Genomic DNA, 17,118 nt, shown 5'->3' on the forward strand with positions numbered 1-17,118 from the left:
ATTAGGTCAAGACATTTCTGCACGATGTATTATATAAACATCAATTTTATATGAAATGCAAGGAACATTGATATATGACTGGAAATATTTGATTGCTTCCTGTGACGTAATTGCATTATAAAGCGCATTGTATTTTTTAAATGTTTTGTTAGAATTACAAGTCTGAGAAGTGTGGCTGAGTTTTGTGGTTGGCCTGTTGGTTTGTTTCAGTAGAGGATTACATCTCCATTCTGGAGATGTTGCAAGCAGTGCAGCATTTATGGATTGCTTAGTTGTCTTTTTCTGGGAGGCCCCTTTCACTCCTTTTAAGCACAGTGACTTTTAATAGCATGGGACTTGGGATCACACTGCCTGGGTTCACCTGTTGTTGTAAGCTGGCTATTTTTGGGCAAGTTTGTTTGGTTTTTGTTTTAAGACAGTGTAGAGATTTGAACTGACCTATGACTTGTGCTTGCTAGGAAGGTGCTCTGCCATTGGGCCACACCTCTAGCCCCTTTTGTTCTGCTCTGTTCTAATCTTTCCTAGTATGGGATTTTGAGCTGAGGGCCTCACACTCTTGCGTGGCTTTCTTACTCATGACTAGCACTCTTGTCACTTGAGCTATAGCTCTAGTCTGGCATTTGGCTGGTTAACTAGAGATGGAATCTCTAAGACTTTTCTGGGCTGGCTTTGAACTGTGGTTCTTTTTAGTAGTTAGGATTTCAGGCATGAGCTTGGTGAGACGTTTGTGAAGATTTTGAGGAAACAGTTTGGTTGTGCTATGAAGAAAAAGACCCATGGCACACATCCTGGATCTGGGTCTGAAGAATATTTAGGTTTACTTCAGCCGGATTCAGAACTGTGGCATTCCTTTTGGGGGCTTGTTCATGACTTGGGAAAATGAATTACTCCTGTTATTTACCATCTTTTTAGAGTCTTTGCCTGTACTCGTTTTTACTCATCCAGAAAGAACCATCTAATTCTTGGAATACGTTGATGTAGGAGGGCTGCTTCCCTGATTTTTTTTTTTTTAATAATCTCATGTAACAGTAGAGATTCTAAGTCTGGCTTTTTAAAATGATAGTGTTGTAAAGAAATTGTATGTAAATGTGTACATCTTCACATATAGAAATTAAAGATTATCCCTATTTACTATTTATACTACAAGGACTCTAACTCTACAGCCATGTTATTACTATTGTTTCTCCTTCTTTCCAATATATCCCACCATTTATTGAGCAGGCTTCCCACATGCTAAGCATAGTGTGAAATAGGTTAATTCATTCTTTAGAATTGGATGGTTGCAAAGCATTGTTCATTAGAATGATTAGTATTGTAAGATAACATTTTATAATCAGCAAAAATATAAAAATTATTTCTTCAAAGTTATGAAGACAAAAATCATACTCTTCTTTTTATGCCTTTCTCAACTGATTTGCATTTCCTAGACCTTACAATCTTGTACTGACTCTGGGGAACTTTTTTTTCTTTGCCTCCTGAGACACCCATTTCATGAAACTACCTGAAATATTTAAAGATGGCTTCAGTGACTTGGATGCTGCTTTCTTCCTCTGATTGAAGCAAACTGCTTTTCCATTGTTAGCGACCCCTGTTTCTTGTTTGCTGTCTGCTCAGGGGTACTTGACAGACAGGCCCCTGCTCACTGCCATCTCCACTGCTCTCTTGTCTGATTTAGAACTGTGCTTTGGATTTTGCTTGATTCAGAGCTTTGACTGTCTAGACATAAATATTGATCTTTGGCATCAGTCATACCTTTGAAGGCTGAATTGTAGTCCTCACCAGCTGTATGATATGCAAAATATATGGACAGTTAATTGTTTGGAACCTCTCTTCAGATTGGTGAAAACTGAGGTGTTACCTCTGTTAACAAGTTTATTGTGAAACTCACATGTGGATTTGAAACCCCTTCATACCACTACTTAAAGATAATACAAAATGAAATAAAAAAAACAAGTTTATTGTGAGGTTTAACTATATGTCTGTTAAACAAGCCCTGATCTTATTTCCCTCCTTGCTTAATTTAACATTCAGTTATAATTATTGTGAAAGATGAATAAGGTTTTAAAAGATTAAATAGTGAAAGCTTAGTAAACATTAAAAGAATCCTAGTAAAAGAAATCAAATGTAAGCAGTGGATTCTACTGATTTAGTGAAAGCTATTGATAGTTGCTAAAAAGTGAAAGTGATTCATTCCCTTCCTCTCTCCCTCCCTCCCTTTTTTCCTTCCTTCCTTTTCTTTATTATAGGTGTTTATACTTAAATTCACTGCTCTTTCTGTCAGTGTGTGCTGAGTTGATTCCTTCACTTTCCTATACCCTCTTGAGACCTTATCAGGATATAATATCCTGAAAGAGGGACTTTTTTTTCCAAAGGATTCCATTGCATTGGAACAATTTATGACCAGAATTTCTTTTTTAAAACCTTATAATTCATTAGTAAAAATCAGTAAAGGTAATTTTACATATCTAATTTAATACTCTATTTTATTCAGAAATATTTGTCTTTGTTTAACATGAACACAAATGCATATATACATATATCTTCCTTTACTCCAAGTGCTTACAACTTGAGGGAGTTCTTTTTCCTTCTTTTCCTTTACTTTCCAAGCTGGTCCTGGGGCTTGAACTTAGCTTGGGTGCTGTCCCTGAGCTTTTTCACCAAAGGCTAATATTTGAGCACAGCTCCACTAATTGCTTTTTTTGTTGGTTGGTTGGAGATAAGAGTCTTAGGACTTTCCTGCCTGTGCTGGCTTTGAACCAAGATCCTCAGATTTTAATTTGAGTAACTAGGATTACAGGTGTGTGCCATTGGTGCCTGGCGTGAGGGATTGATTTTCCATTCATATCAATATTTCTTCTGAATTTATGATGTAAAGATAAATAATAATTTTCAGTTTTCCCTGCCTTCCCACCAGGCTTATTACTTCAAAGAAGAAAAATACTAGGAAAGATTCTTTAGGATTTTACTTGCGAACATTAAATGGAGATTTGGATAGTTTACTTGAAAATAATTTCCCATGCTTTATTGTTGAGACCAGAAATCCTTGAATTGAAGTACTTTGTCATCAGTATATATTTTAAGTAAAATATGAAGAATTTTACTTTGCATATGGAATTGGAGGCAGGACCTGTATAGTCCTGGAAACATAGCTAATAATTTTTTCTGAATCTTAGAGACCCAGCACAGATAGTTATATGGATATATGTGTTGCTGACAGTGGAATGTCTTTAAATATGGCTTTAAAATTTGTCTTTACCATGTGAATATGAATGCTTTATTATTGTTTTCATAACAGTTTATGTTATGTGACAATTTAATTTCACAATTTAATTTCTTGCATATGCAGTATAAAACAGAAATGCAATATTGATTAATATAATTTACATTTTTTTCAGGCATTTTCTTTGAGAAGTTCACATTACAAAACTAGCTATTGCTAGTGTTACAAGATTAAAAAATTATTTAGTTTTTTTGTGTGTTCTAGAGCTTGAACTCAGATTTAAAAGGTTATTTATTTGTTTGTTTGCTCAAGGCAGCTAGGGCTTTACCACTTGAGCCATAGCTCCAGTTCTGGCTTTTTTGTGGTTCCATGGACTGTCCTGCCCAGGCTGTCTTTGAACCATGATCCTCTGATTTCAGCCTCCTGAGTAGCCAGGATTATAAGTGTATGCTACCAGTGCCTGGCTTTCAATTTTTTTTTTTTTTAATAAAAAGATCCATTGTGGTCTGAGTTTCCCACAAGGCAAGAATTTGAACTCTTATGTCACTTAAAAGTACTTACTGCTGCAGAAATACATATATGTGCACATATATACACATGTGTACGTATACATGTGTTTATATACATATATTTGTATATATGTATATATCCAGGAGTTTTTATTAATTCATAAATATGGTTTTAGTCACATTTCCCATTTTCTGCCTACCACAAGTTCCTTTATCCTCCATATTGATTTTTCTTCAAAACCTTTAAAAAACTGTTTAACTAGGATTAGTTGAAGCTGTGTCAGTGGCATCACAAATCAAGATGGATTCTTCTGTGTATCAGAACAGGACCAAAGAGGGAGATCAGTGTGTGCCCTGCAGCTTTAAAGCCTGTCATTGCTAGACCTGTAAGCCGCTGTCATTGCTGTGGGAGACTTGGGACAAGGGAACTCCCAAGCGGTCATGTACACCAAGTCATGCAAATTCTGCTGCTACCCTGTGAAGACAGTTAAATGACTATTCCCACTCTACACACAGGGAAATGAAGACTTAGATGCTTAAGTATTGTGTCTGATATTATAAAGAGATTTGTAGACTCCAGAGTCTGTGATCTTAAACATCCTGATATATTTTCCATTTGACCCCAAGAGAAAACCTTACACAGTCTCCTGCATCTTCTCCTTAAGTAGCGTGTTTCAGGGCCATTTCACTTACTGTACACTGCCAGGAAGTGCTCTCAGCAGCAGACTTGTTGGTCTGGTATTCTTGTTGCACTCAGCAATGCCTGGAGTACCAGACCTGAGTGCCATTTGCTGACGTACAGCATCAGCAGAGATGGAACGGCCTCCCTGTCAGTAACACTGAAATGCGCGAGGCAGGTGTACAGTGGCTTACTACACTTGTTTTTGAACTGACAGATTGGCTTCGTGTCTTTTTCTTGTTTAAATATATGTGTACATTTTATATGGTCATATGTGAATAGCCATTGGGCTATTGTGAGCCTCTGGACTATCCCAGACGTATGCTAATTATTACAAACGAGGAAGCCATGGGACCTATATTTCTTTGGGTCTGGCTTACTTCACTTAATAGGACATTTTCTTAGTCTTTCCATTTGCTTATGAATGGAGCTGTGCCATTCTTTCTGGTGGAATGATGCTAATTGAAATGAATGCGAAGCAAGAGTTTTTAAAAAAAAATTTTGTTTCTTTGTTTTTGTTTTTCAATGTACTGTGTGAAGTTATTTTTTTAAATATATCTTTTTTTTTGGGGGGGGGATGTCCAGTCATGGTCTGGATGCTGTCCCTCAAGCTCTTCAGCTCAAGGCTAGCGCTCTACTACTTGAGCCACAGTGCCACTTCCGGCTTTTTTCTTTTTGCTTATGTGGTGCTGAGGAATTGAACCCACGGCCTCAAGCATGCAAGGCAAGTGCTCTACCACTGAGCCAACTTCCCACCCCTGAAGTTATTTTTTTTTCTTTCATTTTTTTCCCTTTGTTTTATCTCCTGTTGTCACTGTTTTTGATTTTGGTACCCTGTGTCTTGTATATATGTTTATCTGATTTAGGGAAGGGAAGGAGAATAACAAAATGGTGAGAGAAAGGGTGAACCAGTGCAACAGCGATACTCACCAGACACTGTGTTGGAAATGAACTGTACAACTTGGAGGGGGAGGGGAGTGGGGATGGGAGGGAAGTGGGAGAAAAAAGGGAAGAGGTAGCAATGTTTGACAAGAAATGTACTCATCACCCCACTTACGATGCCACTCTTACAGTAAAAAAGGAAATACATGTGCACAGAAAAGGTAATTGGTTTACATGACCCATTATCAAGTTGACCATTACTTCCAGGGGTAGGAAATCCTTTGTTCTGTCAAGAGCTATTTGGATATTATAATGTTATTTGTGGGACATTCAAAATGATCAATACAGGCATATGACTGTGTGCAGCCAAGGAGAGGAAAACAAGATACGTGCCAGATGGTTTTCCTGTGGGCCGTAGGTCCCCACCCGTGCAACACTAACATGAGAGGGCTGTAGTGCGGGTCTGCTCTCCAAAGCTGTGGTTATTTTTCAGATACTATTTCACCTGAATTTCCAACAGTGGCTAAAATATCCTTAAAATTATCTATCTTATAGCTTACGTGAATTTTGAATATATTTTATGAAGAATGTTTGTTTACTATTGAGCGAGACTATTCTTGTAAGAATTTTTTTCTCGAGCTGGGAAGGTGGCTCAGTGGTAGAGCGCTTGCCTTGCATGCCTGAGGCCCTGGGTTTGATTCCTCAGCACCACATAAGCAAAAAGAAAAAAGCCGGAAGTGGTGCTGTGGCTCAAGTGGTAGAGTGCTAGCCTTGAGCTGAAGAGCTGAAGGACAGCGCCCAGGCCCAGAGTTCAGGCCTCATGACTGGACCCCCTCAAAAAAGAATTTTTTTCTCTCCTCTCTCTCTCTCTCTCTCTCTCTCTCTCTCTCTCAATGTAAACACACACATTTCAGAGTGAGTAAAGACACTTCAATACTTCTGAGTATATGAATACCACATTATTTAAATGGTTATAAACCATGAAGCTCATTGTTAAAATAGAAATATTATTTCTGGGAAATTTAACAGGTACAGCTACTATGACTCTTACAGGTCATATCATTAACTGTTTTAAATGCCAGTTTTCCAGTTGTGTCTCAAACTAGACAAAGAACAATTGGAGGAGTGTGTATTAAAGTCTTGTCAGAGAGGGGTGGGACCAAAGGTTAGAAAAGAATGATCATCTACAATGAACTTGGGAAGAATGTAGTCCAGAATACAATGTATACCATACAACAACAGGAAAAGTGAGGAAAGGGTTGGTTGGGAAGGGAGGTGAGAATGTTGAAAGGGAGGACATTGATCAAGATGTATTATATTCATAAACTGCTATGTTAAGTGGCAACTCTTCTGTATAGGGACCTAAAGATAATTTAAAAAGTAAAAAATACAGATATCAAAATTTTAAATTAAAAAATGAACTTATTTAAGTCATCACTGACTACAGGTATAAAAATAAAGTTCAATAGCATACTTACGCATGTAGTAGGAAATTTTAGTTAAATTATTAAGCCCAAAAATTTCAGCTAAAATTATTAATCCCAAAGTATCATTTGAATATAACAAGTAGGAAACTCATACAGTTAGTAATAGTGTATCAACATTGGTTCAGTCATTGTAACAAATCAAGTATAAAACCATAACATGTTAATAATAGGGAAAGCTGAGTGTGGTATACGTGAGAAGTCTGGATAATGTTTATTTTTGAAATTGTTCTAAAGTAAACTGTTTTTGAAAGGCTGATATCAGGGTGTGCTTCCTTGGCTCGCCTCTACCCACACCTCCAGCTTGGCTTTTGCTGGCTATTTAGGAGATGGGAGTCTCGCAGACTTTTGTGTCCAAGCTGGCTTTGAACCTCAGTCCCCCTCGGCCACCTCCTTAGCCCCTGAGCAGCTAGTATTATAGGTGTAAGTCACCACCAGCAGCTAAATTTTTGTTTTAAACTGAGAAATGCTGTGAATGTATTGGAAATTGAGAAGGGTAGTACCAACATTTTCACTGATTAGTATCTTTGATGTTCTAGGCAGTAGGAATTTAATTGTGAACAAAATTTGAGCATGAGACCTACAATCAAATGGGAAGAAATATTATCAACCATTGCCAAAATACAATCACAATGTAAAATTCATAACAATGGTGATAAAGACAATGAATTGAATGTTCCATTATGGCTCACAGCATTTAACTTGGTCCAGTCTTTGAGTCAGAATAGGTTTTTCTTCATGAAGATATTTGAATTGAGTCAGAAGAATAAGTAGAAATTAGACACACATAAAAGAACAGAAAAAAGTTCTCCATCTAGTCTAGGAAATTGAGCCCTTGAAGAGAAGAAAAAATGATGTGGGAGAAAGCAAGATTGATTGGAAAGATCAGATCGTATGAGTTTTTACAGGCCATATATTAAAGATATCCGTTATCTGAGGGGCAGTGAGATGTTTCAGGTTGCAGGATCAGATTTGGATTTTAAATAGTATCAATTTGGGCATCTGAATTGGTGAGAGGGCAGGTAGCTAGCTTCAGTAAAACAAATTAGAGAGCTATGGCTAATTCAATAGAGAAATGAACTAGCTAGAAAGCTAGTTCCACAGAGAAATCTATGAAATCTAAGAGTCTACCAAGTAGATTCGGATGGTAGTAGTGGAAATAGAAGTAGGGAGATTGGACAAATGCTTTGAAGTGAAATAGAAGGGACTGGGGAAGAATGAGATGTAAAGATGAAAACGGATTCTCACTCTGCCCTGGGAATTGAGTTGGGATGAGAAAATTCCGAACTGTAGCATTTGCTAATTTCCACTGTGTAGTATTTTTCTTTCTTTCTTTCTTTTTTCTTTTTTTTGGGGGGGAGGAGGGTCCGGTCGTGGAGCCTGAACTCTGGGCCTGGGCACTGTCCCTCAGCTCTTCAGCTCAAGGCCAGCGCTCTACCACTTGAGCCACAGCGCCACTTCCAGCTTTTTTCTTTTTGCTTATGTGGTGCTGAGGAATCGAACACAGGGCCTCAGGCATGCAAGACAAGCGCTCTACCACTGAGCCACCTTCCCAGCCCCCCTGTGTAGTATTTTCATCTACCAGTGATGTAAAAACTGGATGAAAAAATTCCTGGAAGTATAGTAGTTACTCTTATCAGCAAGTGTGACCTATTCACATGTGTTTCTAGATAAGGACCTAGAGCCAACTCCATTTTGAGTGACCAATGAGCTAGTTTGTGTATAACTGTGATAGAGACAATAACCAGAAAAGAGAAATACAGTGGATAAGTATATTATCAAAGAAACGAAGAGACAATTGATCCAAGTAGGATGGATTATAGTGTCAGATGTTTTGGGGTCAACTAAATGAAAATTAAATATAGGTTGGGAATATTAGATTGATGCCAAAGGGTGATGCAAAAATCACAATAAGTATAGCTAATTCTTTTAACATTTTTGGTAGGAGCTAGGCCACAAAATTGATGACTTTAAAAAAGAACTTGATGATATAATAAGAGAAGAAGTTGAACAAAGTAGCTTGAAGGGTGGGAAGGCATGGGCAGTGGGCAGTGGGCAGAATGCTTGAATCACTCACATTTGTGGTAGAGTGCCTTTTCTATGGTCATAAGGTCCAGAATGTGACCAAATCATCTATCTAAATCTTAGGTTTTCTTCTAGCATTACCTACAAATTCTGACATTATCCTGTTGATAGTACATATATGGTTTTTAAATAGTACAAAGAAGCCCATCATTTCTATTGCTTTTTAGCTATTGTTTTAAAGGAATTGGAAAAGAAATTGAAAGGAAATTGAAAAGGAAAACATTTGAAAATGCATGGAATAAACTAAGTTATGTAATCACCTGTGCATAGTAATGAAACTATTTTCAAAAAGTGGTCTACTAGCCAGGTGCTGGTGGCTCACACCTGGAGTCTTAGTGACGTAAGAGGCTGAGATCTGAAGATAGTGGTTCAAAGCCAGCCCAGGCAGGGAATGAGACTATGAGACTCTTATCTCCAATTAATTACCAGAAAACTGAAAGTGATGCTGTGGCTCAAAGTGATAGATGGCTAGCCTTGAGTGAAAAAACTCAGGGACAGTGCCCACGCCTTGAGTTCAAGTCCCACAACCACCAGTCCCCCCTCCCCCCGCCAAAAAAAGTAATCCTACTATAAAATGACTTACACCAGAGTGTCACTGAGTAGGCTACTATTTTGTACACCATATTTAAAATGGCATTTTTCATTTTTAGAAGGTGAAATGAAACAACTTTTGCAAAACAAGTTGATGTTATAAAAATGCATACCATCAAATGGAAGTGAAAAATACAAAAAAATTATAAAAGTGCTTGACAGAGCATCTTGATCAATAGTTGCATAAAAAGTGTTATGTGAATTTTACAAGGCAATCACATTAATTTTTACAGCTGTAACAGGTATGTTTTCCATTCTCCAGTTGGAGAGACTGAGCATATAGAATGTAGAAGAGAGTAAGTAATAGATGTTTATTTCCAGGACCATTCTGCAGATACAGCAGATGTTTTTGATTTTAGCTTAATATTAAAGAAAAGTCTAGCCTGAGTTTAGAGTGTAGACACTCATATATATTAGCTTTATATTGAGGCATATAGTGTAGGCTTTTCTAAAAATTGGAATGATTTTTCTTTAGTTTCTAAACCAAACCATGGCTGTAGATTTGTTCTTAGTGGATTTGCCTCTCCCCTTGCTTGTCTGTATTATGTGGGATAACTTCTCTGCTTTGGTTTAGGGTGTTTTGTCTTTTGTTATTTTATTTCCTATTTCCCTGGCTCCCTTTTCATTTCCCCTTTCAGGAATTTGCCTTCATGAAGTTCATAATTTTAATGACAAAAGCTAAATGTTGCCAGATTCTTCAAGTTTAAGATTGTTAAAATTTACTGCAATTGAGCCGGGGGCCAGTGCCTCAGGCTTGTAATCCTAGCTACTCAGGAGGCTGAGATCTGAGGATCGGTTCAAAGACAGGAAACTTGGGGCTGGGAAGGTGGCTCAGTGGTAGAGCGCTTGCCTTGCATGCCTGAGGCCCTGGGTTTGATTCCTCAGCACCACATAAGCAAAAAGAAAAAAGCTGGAAGTGGCGCTGTGGCTCAACCAGTAGAGCGCTCACCTTGAGCTGAAGAGTGCAGGGACAGCGCCTAGGCCCAGAGTTCAAGCCCCATGACAGACCAAAAAAACAAAACAAAACCAAAAAAAAAAAACCACGTAAAAACTTACTGCAATTGAACCTCTCTGAATTTTTTCCCACATTAGGTTGTGTGGTAGTCTATATGTAAATTTGTCTTCAGGAAGACTGAATTCTTTCAGTAGTCAGGAGCTCATGTTCTAAAAAATGTTGATTTAGGATGTGTTGTTGATTGCATGTTTCAGAAATATATTAAAGATTTTATAACTCATCTTTGAAATATCTAAAAGTATTAATAAGAAATTAGCAGACAATTTCTGAGGAAAGCAAAGTAGTTCAATGTGATAGGTAGTAGCAGATTTGTTTGTTGCAAATACTTGGAAACTTTTCTTTCATTTCGTATGACTTATACAAGTGTGCTTATACTTTATATGTTAGTGTTAAAAATCTTTTTATTTTTCCTCACAGAATCATAATGAGAGATTCGCCTTCATCGCAGAGTGGTATGACCCAAATGCTTCACTTCTCCGACGTTATGATCTTTTCTTTTACCCAGCAGATGGGTCTGTTGAGATGGTAAATGAACCTTCTTTGCTTCAAATTGGAAAAGGAGAAGGTGGGGCAAAGACAGGAATAGAATTGTCTTTTATACAGCTGTTTTTAAAAACATGTTTATAAGATACATTCTACTGTAATTTGATGTATTTACTATGATACCAAAACAAGATTTTTTTTGTTCTTTTTTTTTTTTTTGTAGACAGAGTCTCACTATAGATCTCAGGCTTCCTTGAGATTACATTTCTCCTGCCTTACCCTCTCAAGTGTTGAGATTGTAGACATGCACCACCATGCCGTGTGTGTGTGTGTGTGTGTGTGTGTGTGTGTGTGTGTGTGTGTGTGTGTGTGAGGTATGTGGTCATGTATGTATGTATGTATGTGTGTGTGTGTGTATGTGTGTGTGTGTGTGTGTGTGTGTGTATTATACTGGGGCTTATTAAACTCTGAACCTTTCACTCATGCTTGGCATTTTCATGCATACCTAGTGCTCTACCACTTGAACCATGCCTCTAGCTTTTGATTTTTGCTGGTTAATTAGAAGTAAGAATCTCTTGGAATTCTGCCCATACTAGATTTGACCTATGATTTTCAGATCTCAGCCTCCTGAATAGCTATGCTTATAGACATGAACCATTGGTGTATGAGCTATGCCTATATTTTGAATATCAGAAATTGAAATGATGTTATTTAGGAAACTGAAGTGGAGCAGGGTATAGTGGTAAATGCCCATAATATCAATAATCAAGGCAGTAGCATAAACCAAAATGGAATTATTGTTGTGGATTAGGTTATAATTGATAGAGAAAGGTTATCATGATCATATATGTCATCATTATTGAAAATTGTCATCTCTATAAATAGTCAAATTGAAGATCATTGAGCTTTTTGTCCTTTCCTGGTCACACTTTAGCAAGTTTTTCTACTTGGTATTGGACTGTGTATAAAAGCAGATATTTGGGCAAATGATTCTTTTCTCTGGGATTTTATTTACTGAAAAAGTTGGGCCATAAAAAAAATCTTTCTATTTGGGGTGTTTTATATGTCATTATGTTTATATTATTATTTATGTTTTAATATAATATTTGTTTTATGTTATATTTTACATTCTAAATGTTAAAAACAATTGTGCTTCTAGTGGGGCTGGAACTCAGGGCCCTGAGTTCTCGCTGGGCTTTCTTGCTCATGTCTGGTACTCTACTATGAGTCACACCTCCACACTGGCATTTTCCTAGTTAGAGTCTCTTAGGCTTTTCTGCCAGGCTGGCTTCAAATTGCCGTCTTTAGAAACTGGCCTCCTGAATAGCTACAGTTACTGCCATGAGCCAGCCACAGTCAGCGTCAGCAATATACTTTAATAAAAAAGTTATATTATGAATAAGTTACATTAGCAGATACAAATATATAATATAAAAGTTATGGCTAGGTATCAGTGGCTCACACCTATAACCCCTGCTATTCAGGAGGCTGAGTTCTGAGGATTTTGCTTCAAAGCAGCCTGGGTAGAAAAGTTGGTGAGAACTATCTCCAATTAACCACCAAAAAACTGGAAGTAGAGCTTTGGTTAAGTGATAGAGTGCTTGTCTTGAGCAAAATAAAACAAACAACAACAATAAAACACCTAGACCCTGAATTCAAGCCCGAGGCCTAGCACATGCACAAAACATAATGATTTGTATTGGTAACAAAAAATGAACAGAATGGAGCCTATTTTGATAAAGTCAGAATTAAGAACTATTTCTACCTCATAAAGTTAGCATTCTTTATTGGTAAGTTTTTTATTGTGGTTTTTTTTTTTTTCTGTTCTAGCATGACCTAAAGAATCGTCGCACTTTTTTAAAGCGGACTAAATATGATGACCTACACGTGGAAGATTTATTTATAGGCAACAAAGTGAATGTGTTTTCTCGACAACTGGTGTTGGTTGACTATGGGGACCAATATACATCTCGCCAACTTGGCAGTAGAAAAGAAAAGTAAGAGAATTACATAATCCTCATGCTTAAATGAATGTTGGAGGCTAGATATAAGCTAATTTTGTATTTTTCTTTTGTTTTCCTAATGTAGACAATTTTCAATGAAGTCATTTTCATGTTATGATACATTTACAGTATTTTGGAATAGATTATGTGATTTGTTCTTTAGTAGGAATGATTAAGTAATTTCTAAAGTATTGGGTTGTTACTCTTTTTATTTTATTTTTTCCATCATGGTATTCTAATACACAAGAAAATATTTCATTTTTTTCTTGTATTTGTTAATAGATACTTTATGGCCTAAAATACAGTCTTAGAGAAAATTCTGTGGTTGCTGAGAAGAGAATGTGTATTCCAAAGCTTATGGGTACAATTTTCTATAAATTTACTTTTGGGTGCAATTTTCTATAGATTGTTGTTAAGTCCATTTGCTTAATGGTTTAACTTTGTAGTCTTTTTGTTGCTTTTTTTCTTATGTTGTTTGTTTTGTCTGGATGATGTATCTATTGATGAGAGTTAAGAATTTGGGTTCCCCACTATTCTTGTGTCAGTCTGTCTGTCCCTGTATGTACAGTGGATTTGCTTTATAAAATTCGGCACTCCAGTCAGTGGTGCATGTAAGTCTGTCATCATTCTATGTTCTTGGTGTTTTATTCCCTTACTAATTCCTACTAACTTCCTTTCTCTTTTCAAGCTACGACTCAGTCTACTTTTTCTACATTGTTTATGGATATAGTCTCTCCTCCCTGCTTTCAGTTTCTACTTTTCACTTTCAGTCTTTGTGTGTCTTTGCCAGGGAGTTGAGTATCATGTTGACAACAAATAAATCATGTTTTCAATCCAGTCATCTAACTGTCATCTTTTTATTGGAGAGTTCAGACTTTAAGGTTATTTAAGGTTATTAATGAGAGGTGTTTGCTGATTTGTGTAATTTCATTGGCTCTTTTTCCTGGCTGATTCAAATAGTTTGAATTATTAAATTTGAATTATTTAATTACTATTCTTTTTTCTTTCTCCCGTCCTATTCTTAGGAATTTGCTGTTTTACTCAGTTGGCCATGTTTGAATCTTTTGTTTTTCTCATATGTTCATCTATTCTGCATTATTCTTTCTTGACTCCTCATAATTGTGACTTCCTTTCTTATACATTGGTATGTAGGATTACTTAAGTAGCTTGTGCAGTTTTGGATTAGTGGTCATCACTGCATTAGTTTATGTTATTCTTAGAACATCTTTATTTGTCCATTATTATTTTTTTTGTTGTTGGTTGTGGGACTTGAACTCTGGGCCTGAGTGCCATCCCTCAGCTTTTCAACTCAAGGCTAGTGCTCTATCACTTGAGCCACAGCACCAATTCCAGTTTTCTGAATGGTTTATTAGAGAGAAGAGTCTCATGAACTTTCCTGCCTGGGCTGGCTTTGAACCGTAATCCTCAGATCTCAGCCTCCTGAGTAGCTAGGATTACAGGTGTGAGCCATCAGTGCCCAGCTTGTTCATTAATTTTAAAATATAACTGATGAATATAGTAATTTAGGGTAAAGGTTATTTACTTTTAGAACTTGAAATATATCATTCTGTACTTTCTTGACTTTTAGGATTTCTGTTAAGGAAATTACAGTGCTCAGGAGTTTTAAATACAAACTGTAGAACTTTTTTTTTTCTTTCTTTCTTTCTTTTCTTTTTTTTTCCAGGGCTGAGGACCGAACCCAAGGCTTTGCGCGCACCGGACGGGTGCCCTTCCGCTGGGCTAAACCCCCAGCCCCCAACTGTAGAACTTTTTATTTTCAAACATTCATTATTATTATTACTATTATTATTTTACAGAACATTAGCCCTGATTAAACCTGATGCAGTACCTAAGGCTGGAGAAATAATTGAAATGATAAATAAAGCTGGATTTACTATAACCAAACTCAAAATGATGAAACTTTCAAGGTAATTTGTTGATAATTTTCAGTTATATAATGTCTGATTCACTTAAAAAATTTCTTTCCATCACTTTTTAAAACTAAGAAAAAAAGAAAAAGAAAAACCTCTTAGTAAATAGTAAAGTAGACAGGAGTATAGTGAGTTTGAGAGCAGCTGGGCCTATATGGTAAGACCCTCTTAGTTAAAGTATTATTTTTAAAAGCGGTTTTTTCTTTCTTCCTATTGTTTCTAATATTTTAAGGTACCACGTTTGTATGTCCCTCCCCCACAGTATAACCCCTGTTTTCACTGCATTTGATGTTGGTATAATTTAGGGAGCAGAAGGAAAAAAACAAATTGTTTAAATAGGGATACAGATTGACCTATTGCAACAATGAGATGCACAAGACGCTCTGTCTAAAAATGAACTTTACAATTTAGGTAGGGGTGGGGGATGTAGTTGTGGAGGGGAGAGAAGGGATGATAGGAAAAAAACAAAGGAGGAGACAACAATGCTTGGTAATAAATGTACTCATTATCTTGCTCATGTGATTGTAACCCCTCTGAACAGTATTTTCACAATAAAAAACTTATTTAAAAATAATTGATGTTTAAATATCCTTAACATGGCTGTGAACTCTGTTTAAAAAAATTTTTTTTTGTCAGATATATTGGGGGCTTGGTCACTGTCCCTGAGTTCTTTTTGCTCAAGGCTAGCATTCTACTGCTTCAAGCCACAACACTACTTGCAGTTTTCTGGTGGTTAATTCTCCAATTAAGAGTCTCACAAACTTTCCTGCCTGGGCTGGCTTTGAACCTCAGTTCTCAGATCTCAGCCCCTCCAGAGTAGGTAGGATTACAGGCATGAGCCACCACTGTCCAGTTTCAATTTAAATTCTTTAAGAAAAGTGAGATAGACATAGGAAAAGCATCTGATTTGCTTAAAAAATTTATCTTCTTTACAGTTTTCAGAGTATTAGTTTAACATGAATTATCCTTCAATTCTTTATAGTTCTTTAGTAGAAATATAAATTTGAAAAATGAATTCCTGTTAGCATTAATAGAATTAGTGACCATAACTCTGAATTCTGATTAGTTCCATGTTCTTTCCTTGATGTCAAATAGAATATTAGGTTTTAATCTATTAATAACTAATAAGAATACATTAATATGACTGGAAACGAAGTTCACAAGACCCATCTCAGCCAATCACTAAGTGTGGGTGTGATGGCATGTGCCTGTCCTCTAGCTCAGTTGGAGCCTGGGGCTGGGAGGATTGCTGTTGTAGGCCAACCTGGACAGAAAGTCCTCACGACTCCCATCTCAGGAGAAGAAGCTGGGCATGGTAGTGCATATCTGTTATTCTGACTATGATAAGAAGCGTGAAATAGGCAGATCCTGGTCCTGGTCTGGGCTCTGGCAAAAAGTGAGTCCCTATTGAAACAGAATAACCATTATTTAAAAAGGCCTGGGGATATGACCCAAACATAGCCCACCTGCCTGGCAAGTGAAAGCCTCGAGTTCAAATCCAGTGTCACCAACAAAGCTGAACAATCCCAGACAAAAACATCAAGGTGCCTCGTTTATATGAAGCACCTTTTTTAAAAATTCAAGTGTGTTGAGCTTCCCTTTGTTGCAGTCAAGCTAAGAATGATAGTAAAACCAAGAAGTTAAACTCCTATGTTAAAACTCCTATGTTAAAAACCTGCAGAAAAAGTAAAAAATTTTGAGTTGGAAGATGACTTTCTATTCTTTGATACAACTTACTTGGGTTTTAATAAATATTGGCCAAATATTAGGTTTTGTTTCTAGAGCATTGAAGATGCTGGTAGAAAGGAAATGGATGAAATAGTATAAGTGGAAAAATAGTATAAGTGGATGAAATAGTATAAGTGGAAAAATAAATACTGCTTCTTATCTTCATTTAAATTTTATATCTCAAAATAGATATGACTCAAGAGGGAGTCAAAGCATTTCACACACAGGATGCAATGCTTTAGAGAAATCTCTCTGTGTGCAACAGTGACAACTAGAAGGGAAGGAGACAGAGATTGGGGGAAGGTAAAAAGATAATGGAGCAGTTCAAGTGTAATGACAGTGACTTACGCTAGACTAGGAGCTGTGAATGCTTACAGTTGATTTGACATTTAGCCCTGGTGCTTACCAGAAATAAGGGCACCATGTGGTCCAGTTTTTTTTTTTTAAATCTCCAGTCCTATCTATTTAACCAAAGTCACATAGTTTCTTATGTTTCTAGGTAGTAGTA

At 36.8% G+C, this 17,118-nt stretch overlaps 1 protein-coding gene across 5 annotated transcripts in view; it reads left to right on the top strand.

Annotated features, from left to right (window-relative positions):
* The window catches only part of LOC138818181 (nucleoside diphosphate kinase homolog 7), a 100,051-nt gene that overhangs the window by 22,478 nt on the left and 60,455 nt on the right, over nucleotides 1-17,118 (top strand). For 3 of the 5 annotated variants that reach the window (XM_070009135.1, XM_070009133.1, XM_070009137.1), the window contains exons 2-4: nucleotides 10,883-10,990; nucleotides 12,779-12,945; nucleotides 14,769-14,879. In XM_070009135.1, coding sequence (XP_069865236.1) covers nucleotides 10,988-10,990; nucleotides 12,779-12,945; nucleotides 14,769-14,879 — 281 coding nt within the window. In that variant the 5' untranslated portion in view covers nucleotides 10,883-10,987. Of the gene's footprint in view, nucleotides 1-9,630; nucleotides 9,693-10,882; nucleotides 11,031-12,778; nucleotides 12,946-14,768; nucleotides 14,880-17,118 lie in introns of those variants that run through there. The other 2 variants (XM_070009136.1, XM_070009134.1) reach the window with 2 other exon arrangements.

This window comes from Dipodomys merriami, unplaced genomic scaffold (assembly GCF_024711535.1).
Source record: "Dipodomys merriami isolate MVZ:Mamm:240054 unplaced genomic scaffold, mDipMer1.0.p SCAF_72, whole genome shotgun sequence".
In the NCBI taxonomy this organism is placed as follows: domain Eukaryota; kingdom Metazoa; phylum Chordata; class Mammalia; order Rodentia; family Heteromyidae; genus Dipodomys; species Dipodomys merriami.